The 24,842-nt window shown below is 38.7% G+C and overlaps 1 protein-coding gene across 17 annotated transcripts in view; it reads right to left on the bottom strand.

The window, feature by feature from the left end:
* Window positions 1-254: 254 nt before the first annotated feature.
* PHF20L1 (PHD finger protein 20 like 1) overlaps window positions 255-24,842 on the bottom strand; it is a gene marked incomplete at its 3' end in the record, with an annotated part of 76,570 nt that continues 51,982 nt past the window's right edge. For 10 of the 17 annotated variants that reach the window (XM_082433817.1, XM_082433818.1, XM_082433806.1 and 7 more), the window contains 7 exons: window positions 15,156-15,320; window positions 11,234-11,415; window positions 10,145-10,244; window positions 8,564-8,759; window positions 5,060-5,420; window positions 3,625-3,790; window positions 255-1,755 (listed from right to left, as the gene is read on the bottom strand). In XM_082433817.1, coding sequence (XP_082289943.1) covers window positions 1,613-1,755; window positions 3,625-3,790; window positions 5,060-5,420; window positions 8,564-8,759; window positions 10,145-10,244; window positions 11,234-11,415; window positions 15,156-15,320 — 1,313 coding nt within the window. The remainder of the gene's footprint in view (window positions 1,756-3,624; window positions 3,791-5,059; window positions 5,421-8,563; window positions 8,760-10,144; window positions 10,245-11,233; window positions 11,416-15,155; window positions 15,321-24,842) is intronic. The other 7 variants (XM_082433819.1, XM_082433821.1, XM_082433823.1 and 4 more) reach the window with 2 other exon arrangements.

Raw genomic sequence — 24,842 nt, 5'->3', positions numbered from 1 at the left:
TAGAACAGTGTGTTTGCAAATTTAAATAATATCTGAATGTACAGTGGCATGTATTCTTATCAAAGATAAATTCAAGTTTACTGTCCATCAGTTCTAAAATGCATTTATACAGATTGCTAGAACTGATCAACAGAACGAGGCATAAAATATTCAAGTGTTATATGTCATCAAATAGCCTCCTAACAGTCTTTTTTCCTCTTTTTAAAAAAGTTTCAAAACCTGTACATACATTTTTAATTTTTAAAAACAGTCTGTTAAAAGGTAACATTTCATGTTAACCACCAATTCTTATAGTCTATAGTAATAAAACTAGATATGTGTAGATATAAATATGTGTAGATTATGTACATATGTACGTTGAGTGTTTGTTTCAAACAAGCACACACACTTAACGCATACCTGCACGCAGAGCACTGGGGGCAGCACACAACTCACAAGAGCACTGGCAGACGGGAGGACCTGGGCTTGAAATCCAGCAAGAGCTGACACAGCAACTGAGTTGCCTTTGGTTTCAGAAATCTGTCCATTTGTGATCAAAGCTAAGAGTTTTGAGTGCGTATGTATTTTTTAAAAATAAAATTCATCTTCAGAAATGAAGCTTTTCCAGTATTCCACTACCAGCAGTTAAAAAATCCACAGCCACAAATTATTTTGATATTTTTGTCACTCCTCATCCCAGCTGAGGTTATTTACAACTTCTTTTTTTCTGAAGGCAAATCCAAGCATACTCAGGATCAAACTGTACGTTGAAACCTGAATACTGAAATTTGACTATATATATTCTCTATATAGTATATGTGATATATGCGTTTCTCGTGGGCTGATGGCATTATGTAAGACTTGGGTGAGAGAACTCCCACAGGATTTAAATTTCTCTTTCCAGCAGTATCATCATCATTTGGCACACTGACCCTTCTGCGAGCCATTCTGTTTTTTACAGTGAGCTTAATGCCAGCAATAAACTCCAATTATTTTGTTGTTTGTTTTTAAAATATATTCATAATGAAGTAAGAATTCCACAAATGTTTTCCTCAGAAGTGAGACTTCTACTGTCAGTTTTCTGATTAAGGACATTCATCACCTAAGAAACAGCTCATGATCCTATAAAAGTTTCAATACTCTAAACTTCGGTGCAGCTAGATCAACTGCAGAGAAGACAGTTCTTACAACAAGCTTCTAGAACTCTCCAGAATTTAAATTTCCTCTATAATTTTGGTTTGGGCCAAATGTTGGTTTATAAACATAGATCTTTCTACTAAAAACTACGTAATACACCATATTTCTTTCTACAGGTAACTCGAGCTTCATGTTAGCAACTTTTCAAAAATCCTGCCAATCTGATTCCCTTAGCACAGATTATATTCTACCTCCACTGATGCTTGGAATATGACACGTTACCATTTGTGTCTAGCTCATAAATTTTTTTAATGTTAGCTTCCTTGATAAAGTTGTTCTTCATTTTCCTTTCCAAGGTGCCATCCTATTGATGTCACAAATCAGTAAATGACCAAACATCACTAAGCTTTTTAACCATCCACTTAGCAGCCGTGTGGATAATAAAAATTAGTCGACTGAACAGAGCCACATTCTTTGCATTAGGTGTTCACTGCTGTCATACAGAGCAGAGAGTTGCTATTTGTTGTACTTTGCCCATGTCAATTAGGAGCTGCTTGATGTGGCGTTTAAGTTGGGGCAGCCTCGCGAGAGGATCAGGTGGCTCCAACTCCCCTGTGAAATCAAGCCAGCTTTCCAGAACTAAAAGAGAGAAGAGAAGAACAAACACATTTAAACGGCAACTGAAAACACAGTCAAAACATGGTATAATTAGAAGGCTGAAAAAGTGATGGAGAAAGAGTTCACTTCCCTTTCGCTAGAAAGCCAATCTATAGAAGTCACTTCTGAGCAGTCAAGCATCCTCTACACCTCATCCCACAAGAGTTCTAGCCCCTCTTAGTAACCTTTATCTGTTGTTTTATCTGTCGTCATTTTAGGTAATTTTTCCTTTTAAAGATATAAAGTAACTGCATTTTGAGTGTCTCCTTTTACTCTCTTCTGGAACAGGAAACAATATTATTCCCTGTTCCTGCTCAAGCTTTCTATTAATTTAGGCTTAAATCATCTCCATTTTAAATGAAACTTAGCTACTCTAACCATTTTTGTAAATCTAGAAGTTCTTTTTAACAAAGGAAAGGAGGTAGCAATTTCTTAGTGTCCTTTCATTCCCACTATTTTATCAGTACTTTAAAAAAAAAAAGAAGCATATTAGAAGTTCAGGCAGAATGCAATTATTCTATACTTTTTATTAATAATAATAGGAGATAGCATCAAGTTGCATTTTCTTCTTCTTCAAAAATCTACTTAAGGGCTTCCCTGGTGGCACAGTGGTTAAGAATCCGCCTGCCAATGCAGGAGACACGGGTTCGAGCCCTGGTCCAGGAAGATCCCACATGCCGCGGAGCAACTAAGCCCATGCACCACAATTACTGAGCCTGCAAGCCACAACTACTGAAGCACGCCTAGAGCCCATGCTCTGCAACAAGAGAAGCCACCTCAATGAGAAGCCTGCACACCACAACAAAGAGCAGCCCCCGCTCCCCTCAAATAGAGAAAGCCCGCGCACAGCAAGGAAGACCCAACGCAGCCAAAAATAAATAAATAAAATAAATAAATTTATATATAAAAAAAATCTACTTAAAACTAACTAAACTAACTCTACAACTGGCTTATAACCAAATGGAAGATGCTTCTGAAATGGGTTTCCATTTCTTCTTTTCACAGGGAAAAACGAAGCAGTAGGAACTCTAGCTTACTGGGGGATGAAAGTAGCACATACTTTTGCAAATAAAAAAAGGGGGGGCAGGAGATACAATCTATAAGGTTAAAAAAAATGGAGTCAAAAAGCATAGGAAAACACTAGATTAGGAATCGAGTAATCTAAATTACTCTATTTTCTCAACTATAAAATGGGGATAATATTTTTCCTGTCCACTCCTTAGGGCTCCAGTGCAATAAAATTTTTAAATATAAAAGAGAAACATTTGAAAATGTGTATGCAAACTTAAGGTTTATCTGCTTAACCTTGCAAGAGTTCTTTGTTGTTAATTTCACTTAACAAACACTGTCCAAAGTGAAAACAAAATGTTTTCCCCCATATTTCAAATATGCTTAAAGTCCTTATGCTGACTTCCAAAAAAAAACACAGTTCAATGAAAATATTCATTGAATAATATTATTTATTGAATAATATTATTTATTGAAAAATATTATTTATTGAATAATATTATTCAATGAATAATAATAATATTATTATTCATTGAATAATAAATATTCCATACGGTATATACTGTGCCTGGCAAGTGGGCAATATTTAATAAATATCCATCTTAAAAAAAAAAAATCCCTAAAATATCCAGTCATATTGTCTTGAGACTAAAAGACCCTAAACGCCAGATGTGTTAAATACAATGTAAAGGGAGCAGCAAAGCTCCATCAGCATGGACAGCATCTGTAGTTTTTGTCCCATAATTTCAAAAGCTTCAAATAACTTCAATTAAATTATTCAAAAGTGCAATAAACACACTTTACAGACGACAGCAATTGTATTTCAGTTCTTTCTTAAATTACCATCAACTTCTTTTTCTATCAGGTCCATCCTGCTGGTGACTTCATTCTGCACATTCTCTATGTGTGTAAGGAGATTGAGTTGCCACTGAAGATGTGAGTCTCCCGGGTCTTCAGTGCCCTTTTTATCATTATAAACAAATACTGTATTCCTTTCAGCTGAATTCTTCTCCAAAGAGCCAACAGAAAAAACAAAGAATTGGATGAAATGTAATGTCATAAAGGGAAAGACGCATTAAAAACCTCATTACCCACAATGATCGGTAAAATCCAACCTGACTCCCAGAATATTTTTAAAGGAAGTACTAGCACATAACTAAATTACATCTGATGGTCCTGAAAAGCAGACATGCCTGCTATGTCTCTTCACAATGTCTAGCAGAGTGCTACACAGGGTAGAAGGCCTTCAATAAAACCTGCTGAAGAAATGAAGGAGCTGATTATATTCTGTAACTAGAAAGCCCAGCTAATTGACTGACCCCTTCCTCAGTTAATCTAAGCTGTGTCACAAGTGGAGTGAAGGCAAAAAACAATGATGGAAAAAAATTAAGATAGTTGGCAAAGGCTAGTATAAAGCATAATTAACTGCAGACTGGACTTTATTATTGCAGCTAAATCAATGAGGTGAGGGAAAGAGAAAAACCCCTTAAAAACTTAAAAAGTGCAGACTGCTTAACACACACACAAAATCTGACCTCAGTTTCACCAGCGATAACTCACTTCATAAGAGGGATATTAATTTGACAAAATAATTTACCACAAAATTTCAGGTAATATAAGCTTTTCAAATTCAGTTAAGTATTTATTTATAGAACTTACTTGATAAAAGAGGCCAGAAAAATAAAGAACTAATTTTAAAGCAGTATTGCTAATTGAAAAATCAATAAAAAATGAAGGCACGACATCTCTAAGTTGTGAACAAGAAATAAGTTTATAAATATTCAATATACACAGAGCTATAAGAATTCAACTTACTGCATAATGTGATTGATATGCATACACAAATATGCTGTAATTTTTAAAAAGACGATTTTTTAGATAAAAAGTGCCACTTTTTATCTAAAACACATACAAAAGGAACACAAATTATATTAATATATACACACGCATATGCAATTTCATGTTTTCACACGTAGACATTCTCATTTGGAAAAAAATTTGGCTCATGGTTTTTAGAGGCATCTCAGTGTACTTATAAACTTGAAACTTTTGTTAAGGCAAAAGTTTAATGAATTACTACATTTCTGAATTAGGGGATAATTAAATGTTCAAATGGCCAGTGTTTCCTTGTAGCAAAAGCAAAAAATGTCTTTACCCTAACAAGGTACTTGTGAACTTGGAAATATAAGTAAAATCTGGGAACTCAGTATGTTTTATTTCACAAAATTTTCCTTTGTTCTATCGTATTTCCAAGCAAAGACAAATGAACTAGTTATACCTTTCCGGCCATTCCATCTTCTTTTACTGGGTATTGTAAACGGTTTTTATCTCTCATGTGAAATTCCTGTTCTTCTTCAAAACTACTAATATCATCATCATCTGAGCTCCCAGGGTCTGCGAGAGTTTTGCAGTCTTGACCAAAACTTTGTGGCTTTTGGTAGCTGTGTTCACTTGTTATATACGTTCCCTCCACTTTTAGGGGCAAACGAGGTGGTTCTTTATGGTTCTGTACATGATACTTCTTTTCTTCCACATTAACTGTGTCTTGCACCATTAGTTTTTTTTCTACCCCAGCAAGTACTTGATCTTTCCTCTTTCCAGAACAAGCCCAGAGACGAAGGTCAGGATGATGTTTATTCCTTAAAATAAAGTTGGAGAAACAGCAGTTCAGACAAAAAAAAGTCCAGTAACAAGTATAATGCCACAATAAATTTCAGAATGTAAAATTACACAGTTAACCCTCAGTTATCCATGCCTTTTGTATGCTCAGTGTACTGACTTAGGTGGACTGATCCCCACCTCTCTATTGAAGACCTAGACCACTGCCAAGTGAACAAGGTGAGGAGGAGGTCAGCCACTCAAGACAAAAGTAAAGGTACTTTCTAGGTTAACCTGCCCCAGAATTTCATCCAAAATGTAAATTTTCATAATTTTATAGAAATAAAACTCAGGTAGAAAAGCAATAATGAATGTACTTTTGTGATAATTCACACCATCATTTGATATGTGCACTTCTTTTACTGATTTTTCACTGTATTTTGTAAAATTGTACAACATGAAAAACTTTTACATGAGCATATTTTAACATCTTAAGTCAATCAAAAAGGGATACTTCCTCATGACAAAAAATTCAGATTATAAATGTGTACAAAGTAAAAACCTCCCTGCCATGGCAATCATAGATAACTGAAGTATAATCTTCCACACTTTTTCTGTACATATAAAATTATTTTTTAAGTGGGTAAGCACACACTTTTTCTTTTTACACAAATGGGGCTCTCATACAATTTGCCTTCTTCATATATAACACGTAAGGGCATCTTGCCTTGTCAGTACATAGAGATTTTCCCTTACTTTCACTCTAGTAGCTGAACAGTATTAATGTGCTGCACTCTAGTCTCACCAACCAATTCCCCGCCAATACACGTGTGTGTGTGTTTGCATGTGTGTACCTCTGCACACAAGTGGGAATTTATCAGTCAGATAAATTTCTAGATATGAAATGCCTAGATAATGTATGCACATTTTAATTCTGACAGGTACTGCCAAAGTGGCCTCCAAAGAGGCTGTACTAATTACATGCTCGCTAACAGTCCATGATAATATCCCTTTACCCCCATCCTCACTAAACATGTGAGCATGCTATCGCATAGTTAATTCTGTAGTAATTAAAATTCTGTAGTAAGCAAAAGAGGAATCCATTCATCATATTCTGTAGTAAGTAAAAGGAGGATATTCTGGAGGCATAAACCTTTCAGAAGGCTCAATAATGTTTGTGAACTGATAACTTCCAAATTAGATAAATACCAGGAGACAAATTAGTTTTCTTTCTAATAATAAGCCTTGTTTCTGAAATTATAAATTTTATCTTTTGAACTCCTAATAGTTTAATAGCCAGAAAATACAAAAATTCTTCAACAGTAAAAGGCATAGTAGAAGGAAAGCTAGATTTGTAATTCAATAGTCCAATGTGTTGAATACTGCTGTGCCTTAGAGGAGGAGTTTGGACAAGTTACAGAACCTCTATCTTTGACTACCCATCTATCAAACAAAGTAAGAACTTTATTGTAAGGATTAAATGAAATAGCACATGAAACCACCAATTTCAGGTTTTGCAGTAGACTTCCAATAAATAGTAGCTAGTGATAATAACTATTATTATTAGAAATATTGACATAAAGAGAGCCTATAGGCATGAGGCAAAATTCGTCCAGTTGAAATCCTTAGTGAAATTATGAATGTACAGAAATTCATACTGATGTCAAGGACAACCAGGTTTTAAAAAAAAAAGCTTAGCTTAATAATTTAGTTTCTTCTTTGAGTTTTAGCATTTGCATGGCCTTTTTATAAAGAAATCCATATTCAGGTTTATGACATACAACCGAAGCAAATTCCATTCAACAATTACTGAGTACTTATCCCTCCACTAACCTCTAGGAATAAAATGATGAATAAGACAGAAGCTCTACCTTCAAGGAACCCATGGCTTAGTAAGGGGAGGCAGACATAAACAAGGTGCACCAAAGTGCCTGAAACCAGTACGCATGGAGTCTGACAAGGATGTGATCAGCTCTAGTTGGGAAGGTAATCATGAAAAAGCATTTGCTAGAAGGACTAATGGCAGAAGGTTATTCTGGCTGTGAGTAAAGGCCTGGAGCTATGAAAAAGCATGCTTCATTCAGCGATTATGGTTTGGTATAGCTGGAACATTTGGGGGAAAAATGAGAAGAGGGAAGACATGACAACAAAATGACAGAGAGAATACGCATCGTGGAAGGATTCAGAGTGCATGCTGAATGAGCCTGCACTCTTCTCATTGGGCACCAGGAAGACACGATGGTATATTAAGCTCCAAAGAGACAAACTCCTCTTTATCTTTTACTAGATCACACTGGCAACAGTATGAAGGATGAACTGAAAGAGCACAAGGCTGGAGCCACCGGGAATTTACAAGATATGGCAACCGTTCACGTGAGAAGAACAGCCCGGCTCAGCCGGTCTTGGTGAGGAGAGGGACGGGGACGGTAAGGAACCACAGGGACAGAGTACTCAGCGGGCCTCGCCACCGCGGGAGGGGCGGGACAGGGATGGAAGGAAGGGAAGGGGCACGTTTCCAGCCCAGGCAAGCGAGTCAAAATGAAGAAAAACTTGTGAAGAACCAGTGAATCACCCTGTTTTATATAAAATATGTATACTTTTAAAGAGAAATTCTAGGGAGGTATTAGGAAGAACTAAAAACAAGGACTTCAAGAACATTCTGATATGTTACTTATGGAGGCTCAGTGTTTCTTCTGTTTTGTTTTGTTTTTAAGGAGAAATTGCCTGAGATGACTAAAACATATTTGGTACACAGGAGACGAATAGATTACATGACCTGCTGGCTCCCTTCAAAGCCAATCTTAAGGTAATTTAAAAATATACCTTTGCATCTATTTCATCGTGACAGCATTCCTGAAGGAGGACACACACCAAAGGGTTCACCACAGCAACTGTACTTTTGTGCGCAAGGTGAGCCCACAAAACAGTGTCACGGGACTAACATTTGCTGAAATACTAGATGCCGTTGTTATTCACCCACGCTTCTCTATCCCAGGACAATAGGCATGAAGGAGCTATTCATCCAAAAAGTTACTAAGCTTTCCTTTTTTTTAAAGTTAAAATTTGTTCAAATATCTATTCTGTCTTCCAAGCTGCTAATCTGAACCTGCAAAAAGCCAACCAATTTAGTTTAAATTAAAATTCACACTAAAGTGTGCCCCTCCCTCTGCCGCCTGTCACTTACTTTAGGATTCCGATCTTCAGCTGTAACCCATGCAGGACTTTCGTAACACCATAGACATCAGCAAGCAGGTGGTGTGTGGAAACTATCTTTTTGGCATTGAGATGAGAGTAGTTTTCTTTTAAAAATGATAACCCGCACATTCTCCCATTATTCAACCAATCCTTATCATAACGATATTTTGCGCTCCATCTCTGACCTGTAGATAAAGTTGACATTGAAGTGACAAAGGATTCCACTTATTCAGACTTCCCTTCAACTGCTACCTGATTAACATCACTCAGTGAACAAGGCGAGCTCTAGGACTAAGAACAAATTCAAAAGACGAGTCAGACAGTGCTTCAAGGGGTTGGCACTGTGAGAGTTCCTCCCACCTTTAGATTTCCTGCCCGGTAAGCAGGACAAACTCCATGAAGGATGTGGTCAGTGGCAGGTCACACCTGCAAAGGAACCTTGAGTGTGCTGCTTTCCATTTTTTATGTCTCTGTCATCTGTTTTCTAAAAAGGCCAAAAGGGCTCGATAGAAACTAGACAGGGGTACTTGTTTCTCTCACTAACATTTGTTTTGAACTGGGTGAAACAGAGAGTTCTAGTTAACTGACTAAGGACCCCTCCCTCACATCTAAGAGCTCACAGAATCCAATATAATCCTACATCTTCACCACCAACAGTAATTATATCCTATTACAATTAGTTGCTTCTATGTCTGTGTCCCCTACTATACTGTGAGCGAGAGGAAGGCGTGGTTAGAATCAATCACCTTACCCCGCACCACCAGATTTTAGCAAATAGAAGGCATCCGATAAATGCTGCTGGATGAATGAATGAACAAATGCCTACCGTCATGTAGGTTTGGATAACTCTCCTGCTTCTTAATGCTATTGTTATTATTATTTCTGATAGATGGAACAAGGCAGCAGCCTTTCATTTGAGATGTCTAGATAGGTTCTGCCTCGGAGCTGGAAGTGCATACGATATGCAGAACACTGCTGCTCGGAGAGCCTCTGCGTGGAGGAAGGCACCTAGGGGACAGGGAGCCCAAAGGCACAGGGCTTCCTCTCGGTGCGGCCAGTCTAGCACCATCCTTGTGCACGAGACATGCGACATTCTGTGCCCCCGCTGCCTCATCAGTAAACTAAAGGGGTCGGGCGTGATAACTGGACATCCCATCTGCTCTGACATTAGGTTGATACGCAGCACTATCAGACACTCGTTCAAAACCGCGTCAGCAGGAGCGTGAGTTCAGACTATGAGTCCGTTCAAAGAGCCATATGTTAACCTATTTAGAAATCAATACACAGGAGTAGATTAAGGAGCTAGTTCTCTTCAGGTAAAAGCCACAACCCTCTCCTTCCAGTAAGGCAGTTAATTATACTAAGGAATTTATGCTAATGCTTTTGCCTAAATAATTAATATGGAAAATGAAACCATAACAAACAGTGAAAACCAGTTTTAAACTTTAACATGGAAGCGGAGTCTAGCTGACACAGAAGTCATGCTGTCTCAGACAGCTGACGTACAACGGAACCTGTATGTAACAAGACATCCAGACACCTTGCGGTGAGCACAGGGACTGAAGCTTACCTGGAGGGTCCCGGCAGATGTAGCAGAGGTACTGCTCCGGGATGCTCTCCTCCAGCAGCCCCATGCACACGCTGTGCTGCCAGCACAGGCACTCTTCACACTGCCGGGAAACAACCGCACTTTACTCGCTAGAAATCAAGACAGACCCCTTCTCTTCAACTAGCTGGCTGAGTCTTGCTGCGGCAGCGGCTGCGGCAGCTGCCACCAGTTCAATTCTTAATCCGCATAACAAAAGCAAGTGATGACTTCCGAGAAATTTCACTTCTGAAACAGTCAGCTATTTCAAGCACTTCCTCTCGTTGCACCCATTAAAATGTGCTTTGATAAACTGGTTTAATCATAAAAAAGGCATAAGATTATTTCTCCCATCTATTTTCACACATCCTTAGAACTCTTAAAAATAGCTTATTAAAGTGCAGAAATTTTTAAAAAAAAAAGGCGACTTTGTAGCCGTGCGTTAGGTAACAACCTCTTAAAGTACTACCTGTGTGGTGAACCTATAAATTTGTAGTTCCCTTATTGAGAAAACCACTGAAAAGGGGGGAAAAAGATGATTACTTTTTCTTCGTTTCTATAACTAACATCTCTGAATCTTCCAAATGTAACCACAAAACATGGGTTACGCGTTCCTTTATTCTTAAAGGTACCTTTTCTACAGGGAGAGGTTATTTGTAATGGTAATCCTTGCAACAAAGCTTTCCTTTAATCTTCAATATTGTGGAAACTTTTCTGCCCTTTGAAGGGTGACTATATAACATAAATTATTAAACAACAGGAACCAGACCAGCAGGAAAAGAATTGCTATGGTCTACCCTTCAGTGTGGACGCTTAGCCACCTTAATGGCTCTTGAAAAGAATTTCAGCTCGAAGACCTCAAAATAAACATCCCGGAGAGAGATCCTCAGATAAGAAAACAGTCTACTTCATCTGAAGAAGAGATCTGCCAATCATTACAACTGGTACTTTAAACCTGACGCTAAGCTAGAAGCCTCCATCTTCAAAAGGACGGTGAGGAAAAAGAGAACACAGAGCCCCAGTGAATGTGCTGAGCACCTGAACTAACTCAGGGCTGAAGGGAAGACAGGTCACCTGAATCATGAAGCCGTTCTCCTCGTCCATCTCACAAATGCATCGCACAATTTCATTAAGCGCATCATCTTCATCTTGAGATTCCTCAAAATTGGTGGAATCAAAGTCCTGATTGTACTCATCCCCACTGAGGAGCAAACTCTCCGTTGAAGAATCATCTAGGAAATCCACATCCGATAAGTCTAGAATATACACAAAAGCATACTCAGCATTTTTTTTCATTTTTACGTCATTTTCTATAAAGAAAGGCACTATAGGAAGTGATTATAAGCTATTAAGTATTTAGAAAGGGAGGGCAGACGAATGGGAATACAGTATTTGTCTCTAGACAAAGAAACAAATGATTTTTGAAGCTCAGGCAACTATGATCGTTTTACATCTTAATGTTAACACCATTACAAGTAACTCAGAAAGTATCCCCTAGTCCAGGTGCTTACAGAGGTGAGGGCTAAGGTTGACATTAACAATTAAAATTTGCAGTTTTCAAATGCTTTCACAAACATTATCCCTTCTGATCCTCACAACAACAATGGCTTGTAAAAAGAACAGGGTTCATTATTTGCACCATACAGCTACACAGCACTTCAGAGAGGTGAAGGAGCTTGCCTAGGGTCCTGACAGCAATACTGGGATTCTTAACAGTATCAGTATCATCAACTACCACTGCACTTAATATACACCAGGTACCATCCAAAGCACTTTAAATATGACATGACTTGCTCGGTAATGCAGCCAGCTAGTGGTAAAGCCAACTGCACACCAGGACTGCCTGACTCCACAGCCTGTGCTCTTAATGATTTCAGCATTTCTTAAACGGGGATTATGAGTTCCCTATGGAATTTTAAAATGTTTTAAATTTCATTTTGATAAAAATCTTTAAAAAAATAAGTAAGTATACCCTAGAAGTTAGGTTATATTGATGACCACTATATACAACTCTATTCAAATCCTAGGTTTTTAAGTTGTACTTATAACAGCGTTAGTCAAAGACTATCATTTAGCTCAGGCTACTGAGGAAAAAAATATCAAGGCACATATAAGGAAATATTTATTCACGACAAAGGGAAAGAAATGACGACAGGACACCACAGGTCTGCCCGAGTGTGGGTGGAGACATGTTGGGGAAACCGAGTCATCACATGGCACGTGACACAAGACCTCACCACTGCTCACAGGCTCCTGAAACGGAGGCTGCTCCTCGAACAGAGAGCAGAGCTGGCTCCTGCCTACCTCACCACCCTAACCTGCAGTCATGTTCTCAACCATTCCTTCACCTGCTGCTTATTCATCTCCCCTTTCTAGAATGTCAAGAGTCCATGAGAGCAAGCAAGAGTCCACTGCATTGTTGAATGCTCTGTAGTCAGTGCTTAGGATGAAGCCTGATACATGTGATAGCCACTCCAGAATGTTTCTGGAAGAGGGAAGGAGGGAGTCGTTATATAGAGAAAATTTTTTCAGACTTAATCAGACCAGGTGGAAGTTGCCTGAATTCAAACTAAATAATTCATGCAATTTATATTTTAAATATTTCATATGACTTAGTGTTTTCCTTATCAGCTTCTAATCGTGCTTATTTTTTCCCCGACTCAATGTTTTTGAATGTTTTGTTTCTGATTTATAAAAAGTTAATGTTTTATAGAAAAATAAATGTTTTCTTCTCTTTAGGATCTTAGGACATCTTGGAGAGAGTAAGGTCAGTAGAAATGAGACAATGGTACAGAAATACAAAAAAAAATTCAAGGAATCAGAAGTAAATCAATTAGATATTATAAAATCTTTCTAATATTAACAATATGGGGTAGTTTTGAGAACCTGAAGAATAAATTTCATTTACTCATAATCTTGCTAACTTAAATCCAAAATTTGTACTTTCTCTTGGGCTTTCTTGAATACAAGTTCATGTTGCAAAATGGCAGACCAGAATGTGGATGAACAGTTTCAAACACTGCTGCAGCACGTATGTGGTATTCAATGAATGGCAATCATAACAGGGTTAGCAATGAATTTAATTTAAAAACTACTATCATTGAAAGGAATTAGTGTATATCTCACATAGGTTTGTATGGCCGAAACAGCCAGGCTTCACGGTGCTAGAAGGCAAATTTAAAATAATGGCCAGAAAATCCAGTTCGACTAACTCGCAAGCATCAAAGCAGTGTTTGGCTGAATTCTGGAGGCTAAGTAAACGGGCCACTGGGTTGAAAGTTAAGTAAGAAAAGCAAGTACAGGTCCCTTCGCACACTGAAATGGCCACCTGGACAAGAGCTCCAACTGAGCGGCCACAGAGCACTGCTCTCTTTTAACTGCTGCCCCGTGAACTAACACTGCTGTTTCCCCACACAGTACTCTCAACGTGTGGCTTCCACATCAGCATCACCCGGGAGCTTGTCAGAAATCAGAAATACTGTGCGTAAGACCCAGAACTGTGTTTTAAGAAGCTCTCCAGGTGGTTCTGATGCACAGTAACATTTGAGAACCTCTCCATTTTTCTTCTCAGAGCTCAATGCTTGAACACGTGAAGCGCAGGGGAAAGACAGCGGGACTGAGGGTACACATTCATGACACTCTTCCCAGCCCTCTCCCAAGTGTTCTAGTTCCAGCAACAGTGGTCATCCAGATATTATCTCCCACTCTCCATCACTCTGTATAAAAAGGCAATTTTGAGACCTTGATGGCTCACAGTATGGGTGTTATGTGATTTTCAACCCCGGCTACCGGGGCTGTCTTGCCAGGACCCGCCCTCCGAGAAATCCCAGATTTGTGCTCCGCTGAAGGACCTGATATCATATATTTTAGCATCACACCAATGAATCTAATGTACACCTGAGGTTAAGAACCACTGGCCCAAAAGGGAAAAGGTGACTCGTATTTGTTAGAAAAGGGGACAGAACTTTTTCCTAATCCCTCCCCAATTTTTTTTTTTTAGATTTGAGATTAAAAAAATCTCAAAAGTGCTATGTGCTTATTTTAGGATAAAGGGAAGAATATGCTTTTCTCCATAGTGAGCTAGAGGGGAGTTAGGCCTGGAAGAGAATAGGCAGTAACAGTGCCAGAGAAAACACATGACCTGGCATCTGTCATGTAGGGCACTTAAGGAAAAGACAGGGCACTCCCCATAAATATCCCTGGGATTTTACACAGGATGAACCCCCATCCTTTCCTCTTCATTCCTTGACTCTGGTTCCTACTGTGCTAGAGCTCTGGTCTCGAGCCATCAATATCTGCAGTTGGGAGAGTTCCTCTTCCCGCTGCTTAGAACACTGGCAGGTGAGAGTCCTCAACACCTTCCACTGTCAGGACTGGACTTACAGCAAAACCTGAGAGATTCCAGCTCCAGGGCTCGTGTCACCACCTAACGTGGTCTTCTGTCTACGTGTTTAATACCTGAATGTGTTCAAATCACTGATCTGACCACATTTCCAGACTTTTGGTTACAGACATATCTGTGATCAGGAATTCAAAGTGCATTTTTAAGACTATGATAAATAACTGGCAGAAAAAGCATTACCTTAGGAGTTAAGACAGACCTTGGTTTGAGTTTTAATTCTAATGCTAACTAGCCCCATAAGTTAACCTATAAGCCTCTGCTTGTTTATGTAGTGTGGGTAACAATATCTACTTTATAAGCTGGTAGTGAAGAATATGAAAATACATGTAAAAACACCTGCAGAAGACCAGTACATAGTAGACACTAATTGTTTCCTTACTACCTGTCCTACAGTTAAGTATAAATGCCGATTTTACTTTATATAAATTAAAAAGTAGCTCAAATTTCTAATGTTGAGATTTTCATATTAGTTCATGGAATAACTTTTTAAATTGTGTGCCCTGCTCAGATAGGCCTCATTAAAGTATGTTTTATTTTCGGTTCCACATTTAAGAATCTTAAGACTTGTTTTAAGCATTACATGGTTACACATACTTTCACCACTAAGATCAACTGACAAAATTGCCCTTGGGTACTGATATGTTGTATTTTTCTCCGTAAACATGCTTCGTAGAGCCAGAGAACTCCCAGAAGATCGAGTTAGTGGAGAAGAGCACCTTTCCAAAAATTCTAGGGAACTGTCTTCATAGTCTGAATAGTCTGCAACATAAGATACATAGAGAAATATTAATAAAGTGTCAAGTAATCAAGAAGAGTCACTATAAAAATAATGAGAAAGTCATGTTTTATGATACATAAACAATCATGCCACCACTTTCTCCTCTCATCCATGAACAGCTAGATCATTATGCATCTGATGAACGAGGTTTGGCAAGAACACCTGGGAAATACACCCCAGGCAGTATATACATAGCAGGGAGCACATGTTCTAACTGGTACCCATAAACTCTTACTAAGTAGTCCAGAAGCGAAAAAGGATTATAGCTACATTTTCTCTTCATTATAATCACAGCTATGTCTGCAGTAAGATGTGCAAGATGGAAATTAACCTTTTTTTTTTTAAAAGAGGCTCTCGTGATGTCTAGCATGTCAATTATTATAGTGATAATTTGATCAATAAATTCTTCAGCAGAAAACCTCTGAACTAAATTAAATGGTCCCGAAAGAAATTAGTTCTGTCTTCCTCAGCTTAGAATGAGTCATGAAGATGGATAAGCAGAGCGGGGTGGGGAAGCAAAGACAGGAGAGGGCGTGAGTCTAGGCACATGCGGAGGCCACGAAGCAGAATGCCTGGCGCATCTGACAAACTACAAGACCATGGTCAGAGCACACTGAGTGAGGGAGATGAGCAACGAGGCTAGAGTGACCGCAGCCAGATCAGGTTAAAGTTTTTTTTGTTTTTAAGTTTCATCCTGAAAGCAACAGGAAGTCAAAGTTTGTAAGGGGAAGCAAGATGTGACACACATCCAGTTCCATTTTTCCGCTGTGGAATGCCGGAAGGAGTCCGGGGAGCACAGGTAGCGGTGGGGACGCAGTTCAGAGGCAGTGGCCTGGGCGGGGAGGAAGGCAGCTGAGGCGACATTTGAGAGGCAGATGCAGTGACCTGTGGACTGGAGATGGAGGGCTGAGATGCTACCTTCGAGGGCGATTTCCAGGTTTCTGCTGGAACAACTAGGTGTTGAAACTGGCATGCTGAGATGGAGCTGAAGTGTAAATGGGAGGTGGAGAAATCAGAGGAGAAATGCAGATTCAGAGGAGGGCTTTTTAAAGACGGGAGACCCTACACATTGTCCACATAAATCTAAAAATCCGGGGGTGGGGAGGCAGGCAGTGAGAAATGCCAGGATTTTAAGAAGAGAAAGACAGACAGTGTCTTCATTTTAGTAGAGGCAAAGGAGAAGATTGATATATTCAGGTAAGCATGTAGATGTGGTGGATAAGAGATGAGCAAGTGCCCATCTGATGGCTTCTATTTCCTCAACTGAGTATGAGGCGAAGGATGTAAACTGATGCAGATTAGGGAATAAGTAAGAGGTAGAAAAAGCTGAAGAAAGGTAGAGAGTGGAAAAGCAAGTTTGCAAGAGAAGAGCAGTCCAATGCTGGTGGGTACCGAGTATCATCCATCAGAAGCTGGTAGTGTGGGAAGCAGAATAATGGTCCCCTAAAACGTCCACAGCCTAATCCCCAGACTTGTGAATAGGCTGGGTTACATGGCAAAGGGGAATTAAGGTTGCTGATGGAATCAGGCTGGAAATCAGCTGACCTTAAAATAAGAGATTATCCTGACTTATCTGGGTTGGCCTAGCATCAACACGAGGGTCCCTAAAAGTAAAAGAGGGGGCAAAAGAGTCAGTGCCAGAGTGATGTAAAGTAAGAAAAGACTCGAGCCACCACTGCTGGCTTTGAAGATGTGAGTGGGACAAGGGCCAGGACACTTGGCAGCCTCTGGAATCTGGAAAAGGCAAAAAAATGGATTCTCCCCGAGAGCCTCTAGAAAGGAGTGCAGTCCTGACACCCTGATTTTAGCCCAGTGAGACCCATTTTGGACTTCTGACCTTCAGAACCTTAAGATAATCAATGTGTGTTTTTAAGTCACTGTTATGTAGTTGTGACAGCAGCAATGGGAAACTAATATAGTGGTCGTCGTAAATATCACAGCAGAGCTCACGTTTACCAAGAGCTCTCTATGTGCCAAACTGGACTCTAAGTGCTTTATGTGTACTAACTCATAATCCTCACAACCATCCAATAAGGCAGCTACAACTGCTAGTGCTGTTTTACAAATGAAAAAAACAGAGGCAGAAAAGGTTAAGTTGCCCAAGAATACACAGCTATCAATGGCAGATCCAACATTTGAGCCCAGACAGCCTGACTACAGAAGCCTTACTCTTCAAGAAAAAGCGTCACTAGTGGATTTCAACATTTAACGTGTACACACACTGGAAAGCTTGTTCAAACCACTTCCTGGGCCTCACGCCTGCGTCACTCAGCAGTGGGGCCACTCCCAGATGACGCTGGTGCTGTCAGCCTACAGAGCCTCCTCTCACAGCCTCGCAGAAACTGCAGGGCTGCCAGCACCATGCTACTCAAGCACAGGCGTGGAAACGTGAAGGGCACTGATTAAACGCTAGCCAGGCGCTGGGTTCAGTATCCATACTTCACAACGATTATCTTACGGCATCCTAACAATAAATCTACAGAGTACAAACTATCGTTACCCTTTTACAAGCGAGGAAACTGAGGTTTATAGAATTTAATAACTTGCCAAAGGTCACCCAAGCTCTAAGTGTCGCAATCAGGATTTGAACCCACACACTCAGCTCTCAAAAGCTGCCCTTTTATCCATGACATGCTATAATGCCCTCTCAGCAAAAGTGAAAGCAGAAGTACTGGCTGAGTACAAAAATGGTAAAAATCTCAATTTGGTGTTAAAAATAAAACACGGCTGACATTTAATCTCTTTACCTTATATTAGCAACTGAACAAAATTTCTTAGCATTCTACACCCCTCCTGTATTCCCCACTCCCATGCCCTCGGGCTATTATGAATAAAAGTCTACTGCTATGTTTCAGGGTTAAAGCAATGTAATCTTCTACATAAAGCTTCTCTAAATAGAACTTTTGTACTGCTTTTACCACACACAAAACACATCATAACTTTCTTAGTAGATATTTATGCATGCTTTTTACCACTCTTAACGTATACGCTTGCTTACAAGTGCCTGGAAGGGAATCTTTGTTTTTACTATACAATACTTTGGATTCTCTTTGCATTTCTCATTTTAGTTCTTTTAAACCTCTGTATGCCTTCAGTTTTCTCATATTTACAGATACATGAAAGACAAAGAGATGACGAGATTTGCTCAAAATAACAAGCTAAAGACTGGCAAAGATGTCACTCTTAAATAGAATCCAACACGGCAATTTCTCACACACACAGATTGAACACAATGTTAGTTTTATATTATGTAAACTAATTCTGGTAATCGAAACATGTCAACCCACTCTTTAATGGGATAATTATAAAGAACTACTTAATTCAATTACTCCTTTCCATAACTTCATTTAAACAGATAACTACTGACTTAGTATGCCAACAAACACAAGGAGGGAAGGATACACAGCCTAGTAAACAATCTTTAAGACACAGGAGGTAAGATTAACAACACAGCATGATGGTTAAAGTTAAAATTAAGACTCAGAAGCCAGACTGCCTGGGTTCCAATCTGCTTTTCTCCACTTACTAGCCATGTGAGCTTGGACAACTCTCTTCATCTCTTCTGTTTTAGTTAACTGTTTATAAAATGGGGATAACAGGCCCCACCGTAAGAGGTTAATGCGGGGATTAAATGAACTAGTATATGTAAAATGCTTAGTGTTTGGTACATAATAAGCACCAGCAGGATATGCAAAATCACACTGAGTGATGAAAAGAAAGATTTTTTTAAACTCCTTAATGGCAGTAATTGCAGACGAAAATACATATTCTATTAGGAACCTCACGTAGTAATAATGTGAATTCTTTAAAATTAAGATGTCTTTGAAATTTCAAAGTTACTTAAAACCCCCTATTTCCAGTTTAAAGAACACTCTTCTAATTTAATCATCTGAGGAAAAGTGTCATTTCCAAGATAAATGTAAATAGCCCAGAAAAAATTCTCCTCAAATGTAATAACCAATTGCAAAGATGTTGGTGATTACTCGACCCAACACCTGCTGTGTACAAAGAGCAATGCTTCTGTACATCTTTAGTATTTACCAGGACTCTACTTTCAAAGTTAAGATTTTCATTTATAGATCTGATTTTAAAACATTTTTTAAAGGTTTATTTTTTTAATGGCTCTTTATAAATAGAGTTACCATAGGTAATGGTGGGTTACAATTCTGAGGTGCAAATTTTCTCTGCACTTTTTTCTCTAAGGCTTATTAATCCTAATCACTCTCCTTTCTTTCAAGTTACCACTTCCTGCATTCTCATAACTACCCCTCACTTTGCTACCAGGTATGGCCCACTTCTTACTTTGTTCTTTGTCAGCCCCTCCCTGTTATCTTTTCCCCACTTTCACAGGTGTTTTGGTACACAGGATTCTGCATCTGCTGCTGTAGTATTGGAAGAGACCTGTTTGCCGATGCAACGTAAGGTGACTTAAAAAGCTTGGCCCTTCCTGCCCTAACACCTCAGTGTCTCTGTTGGAATACCCAAGGCAGCCAAATCCCCTCAGCCTCTGCTCAGCTGGGAGTTCATCTGGCAGTCTGGTCTGCAGTGTGAAGCTTGTCATTTCTGCATTGTGATACATAATCACGGGAGGGTAGTCACTAAACAAGGGAATCTGTGGTTCATGGTTTCCCTTTACAGAGCTCCAGAGTCTCCTAACGTTAGATTCTCTCTAGTATGGATTCCACAGAGCTATCTGTGAAGGGGTGGGGTGGAGGAGAAAGGCTGAGGACCAGTGCAGACACAGAAGTGTACAGAGATGTTCAAGACACTCTCTGGGAAGTGGTTTCAAGTTTTTCAATCCCATTTTGATCCCATATCTTCAAATTTACTTTGGTAGCTTTAGAGTTAGAAAATGTAAAAACTTCATACACTGTGGAAAGATTAGATGTTATTTTTGGCCTATAGAGAGAGTTAAAATCTGAAGAATTTACCAAAAGTGACTACCAACTCCGAAATTACCTCGTTGGCTTTACAGTTTTTAAAACTGTTTTTTCTTTTAAAGTGTTTGATGAATACGGGGAAAAAATGGGTATGACATAAAGCACATAAATACTACAAAATACTTAGGTACTCATCATGAAATTTAAGAGGGTATCATTGTCAGTTTTGAAGCTTCCTTTGTGCCACTTTCCAATTTGAACTAATAAATTTCCTTCGTCCACCTCAGAGGTAATCACTATCCTAAATTTCTATTCATCATTCTCTTCCTTTCCTTCATGCTTTTGCTACATACATTTGAATCTCTAAAAGATATACTGTTTAGTTTTACAAATTTTTCATGTTTACATAGATGAAATCATATTACTGTACATGTTTTCTTCAGTGACTTGATTTTTATTTATTCTTCTTAGTTATCCATTTTATACATATTAGTGTATACATGTCAATCCCAATCTCCCAATTCATCCCACCACCACCACCCCGCCGCTTTCCCCCCTTTGGTGTCCATACGTTCGTTCTCTACATCTGTGTCTCAATTTCTGCCCTGCAAACCGGTTCATCTGTACCATTTTTCTAGGTTCCACAGATATGCGTTAACATACGATATTTGTTTTTCTCTTTCTGACTTACTTCACTCTGTATGACAGTCTCTAGATCTACCCACGTCTCTACAAATGATCCAATTTCGTTCCTTTTTATGGCTGAGTAACACTCCATTGTGTAAACATACCACATCTTCTTTATCCATTTGTCTGTCGATGGGCATTTCGGTTGCTTCCATGACCTGGCTACTGTAAATAGTGCTGCAATGAACACTGGGGTGCATGTGCCTTTTTGAATTATGGTTTTCCCTGGGTATATGCCCAGTAGTGGGATTGCTGGGTCATATGGTAATTCCATTTTTAGTTTTATAAGGAACCTCCATACTGTACTCCATAGTGGCTGTATCAACTTACATTCCCACCAACAGTGCCAGAGGGTTCCCTTTTCTCCACACCCTCTCCAGCATTTATTGTTTCTAGATTTTTTGATGATGGCCATTCTGACCCGTGTGAGGTGATACCTCATTGTAGTTTTGATTTGCATTTCTCTAATGATTAGTGATGTTGAGCATCCTTTCATGTGTTTGTTGGCAATCTGTATATCTTCTTTGGAGAAATGTTTGTTTAGGTCTTCTGCCCATTATTGGATTGGGTTCTTTGTTTTTTTGATATTGAGTTGCATGAGCTACTTGTGCGTTTTGGAGACTAATCCTTTGTCAGTTGCTTCGTTTGCAAATATTTTCTCCCATTCCGAGGATTGTCTTTTCATCTTGTTTGTAGTGTCCTTTGCTTTGCAAAAGCTTTTAAGTTTCATTAGGTCCCATTTCTTTATTTTTGATTTTATTTCCATGACTCTAGAAGGTGGATCAAAAAAGATCTTGCTATGATTTATGTCAAAGAGTGTTCTTCCTATGTTTTCCTCTAAGAGTTTTGTAGTGCCCAGTCTTACATTTAGGTCTCTAATCCATTTTGAGTTTATTTTTGTGCATGGTGTTAGGGAGTGTTCTAATTTCATTCTTTTACATGTAGCTGTCCAGTTTTCCCAGCACCACTTATTGAAGAGACTGTCTTTTCTCCATTGTATATTCTTGTCTCCTTTATCAAAGATAAGGTGACCATATGTGCGTGGGTTTATCTCTGGGCTTTCTATCCTGTTCCATTGACCTATATTTCTGTTTTTGTGCCAGTACTATATTGTCTTGATTACGGGAGCTTTGTAGTATAGTCTAAAGTCAGGGCGTCTGATTCCTCCAGCTCCGTTTTTTTCCCTCAAGACTGCTTTGGCTATTCAGGATCTTCTGTGTCTCCATACAAATTTTAAGACTTTTTTGTTCTAGTTCTGTAAAAAATGCCATAGGTAATTTGATAGGGATTGCATTGAATCTGTAGATTGCTTTGGGTAGCATAGTCATTTTCACAATATTGATTCTTCCAATCCAAGAACATGGTATATCTCTCCATGTGCTGGTATCATCTTTAATTTCTTTCATCAGTGTCTTATAGTTTTCTGCAAACAGGTCTTTTGTCTCCCTAGGTAGGTTTATTCCTAGGTATTTTATTCTTTCTGTTGCAATGGTAAATGGGAGTGTTTCCTTAATTTCTCTTTCAGATTTTTCATCATTAGTGTATAGGAATGCAAGAGATTTATGTGCATTAATTTTGTATCCTGCTACTTTGCCAAATTCATTGATTAGCTCTAGTAGTTTTCTGGTGGCATCTTTAGGATTCTCTATGTATAGTATCATGTCATCTGCAAACAGTGACAGTTTTACTTCTTCTTTTCCAGTTTGTATTCCTTTTATTTCTTTTCCTTCTCTGATTGCCGTGGCTAGGACTTCCAAAACTATGTAGAATAATGGTGAGAGTGGACATCCTTGTCTTGTTCCTGATCTTAGAGGAAATGCTTTCAGTTTTTCACCATTGAGAATGATGTTTGCTGTGGGTCTGTCATATATGGCCTTTATTATGTTGAGGTAGGTTCCCTCTATGCCCACTTTCTGGAGAGGTTTTATCATAAATGGGTGTTGAATTTTGTCAAAAGCTTTTTCTCCATCTATTGAGATCATCATATGGTTTTTAATTCTTCAATTTGTGAATATGGTGTATCACATTGATTGATTTGCATATATTGAGGAATCCTTGCATCCCTGGGATAAATCCCACTTGATCATGGTGTATGATCCTTTTAATGTGTTGTTGGATTCTGTTTGCTAGTATTCTGTTGAGGATTTTTGCATCTGTATTCATCAGTGATAGTGGTCTGCAATTTTCTTTTTTTGTAGTATCTTTGTCTGGTTTTGGTATCAGGGTGATGGTGGCCTCATAGAATGAGTTTGGGAGTGCTCCTTCCTCTGCAATTTTTTGGAACAGTTTGAGAAGGATGGGTGTTAGCTCTTCTCTAAATGTTTGATAGAACTCGCCTGTGAAGCCATCTGGTCCTGGACTTTTGTTTGTTGGAAGACTTTTAATTACAGTTTCAATTTCATTACTTGTGATTGGTCTGTTCATATTTTCTATCTCTTCCTGGTTCACTCTTGTAAGGTTATACCTTTCTAAGAATTTGTCCATTTCTTCCAGGTTGTCCATTTTATTGGCATAGAGCTGCTTATAGTAGTCTCTTAGGATGCTTTGTATTTCTGCGGTGTCTGTTGTAACTTCTCCATTTTCATTCTGATTTTACTGATTTGAGTCTTCTCCCTCTTTTTCTTGATGAGTCTGGCTAATGGTTTATCAATTCTGTTTATCTTCTCGAAGAACCAGCTTTTAATTTTATTGATCTTTGCTACTGTTTTCTTTGTTTCTATTTCATTTATTTCTCCTCTGATCTTTATGATTTCTTCCCTTCTGCTAACTTTGGGTTTTGTTTGCTCTTCTTTCTCTAGTTCCTTTAGGTATAAGGTTAGATTGTTTATTTGAGATTTTTCTTGTTTCTTGAAGTAGGCTTGTAATGCTATAAACTTCCCTCTTAGAACGGCTTTTGCTGCATCCCATAGGTTTTGGATCGTTGTGTTTTCATTGTCATTTGTCTCTAGGTATTTTTTGATTTCCTCTTTGATGTCTTCAGTGATCTCTTGGCTATTTAGTAATGTATTGTTTAGCCTCCATATGTTTGTGGTTTTTACGTTTTTTTCCCTGTAATTGATTTCTAATCTCACAGTGTTGTGGTCAGAAAAGATGCTTGATATGATTTCAATTTTCTTAAATTTACTGAAGCTTGATCTGTGACCCAAGATGTGATCTATCCTGGAGAATGTTCCGTGCGCACTTGAGAAGAAAGTGTAATCTGCTGTTTTTGGATGGAATGTCCTATAAATATCAATTAAATCTATCTGGTCTATTGTGTCATTTAAAGCTTCTGTTTCCTTATTTATTTTCATTTTGGATGATCTGTCCATTGGTGTAAGTGAGGTGTTAAAGTCCCCCACTATTATTGTGTTACTGTCAATTTCCTCTTTTATAGCTGTCAGCAGTTGCCTTATGTATTGAGGTGCTCCTATGTTGGTTGCATATATATTTATAATTGTTATATCTTCTCCTTGGATTGATCCCTTGATCATTATGTAGTGTCCTTCCTTGTCTCTTGTAACATTCTTTATTTTAAAGTCTATTTTATCTGAGTATTGCTGCTCCAGCTTTCTTTTGATTTCCATTTGCATGGAATCTTTTTCCATTCCCTCACTTTCAGTCTGTATGTGTCCCTAGGTCTGAAGTGGGTCTCTTGCAGACAGCATGTATATGGGTCTTGTTTTTGTATCCATTCAGCGAGCCTGTGTCTTTTGGTTGGAGCATTTAATCCATTCACGTTTAAGGTAATTATTGATATGCAAGTTCCTATGACCATTTTCTTAATTGTTTTGGGTTTGTGTTTGTATATTCTTTTCTTCTCTTGTGTTTCCCACTTAGAGAAGTTCCTTTAGCATTTATTGTAGAGCTGGTTTGGTAGTGCTGAATTCTCTTAGCTTTTGCTTGTCTGTAAAGCTTTTGATTTCTCCATCGAATCTGAATGAGATCCTTGCCAGG

This window comes from Balaenoptera physalus, assembly GCF_965194825.1.
Source record: "Balaenoptera physalus genome assembly, chromosome: 17".
Taxonomy (NCBI): Eukaryota; Metazoa; Chordata; class Mammalia; order Artiodactyla; family Balaenopteridae; genus Balaenoptera; species Balaenoptera physalus.
This window is presented reverse-complemented; position numbering and strand designations above follow the sequence as displayed.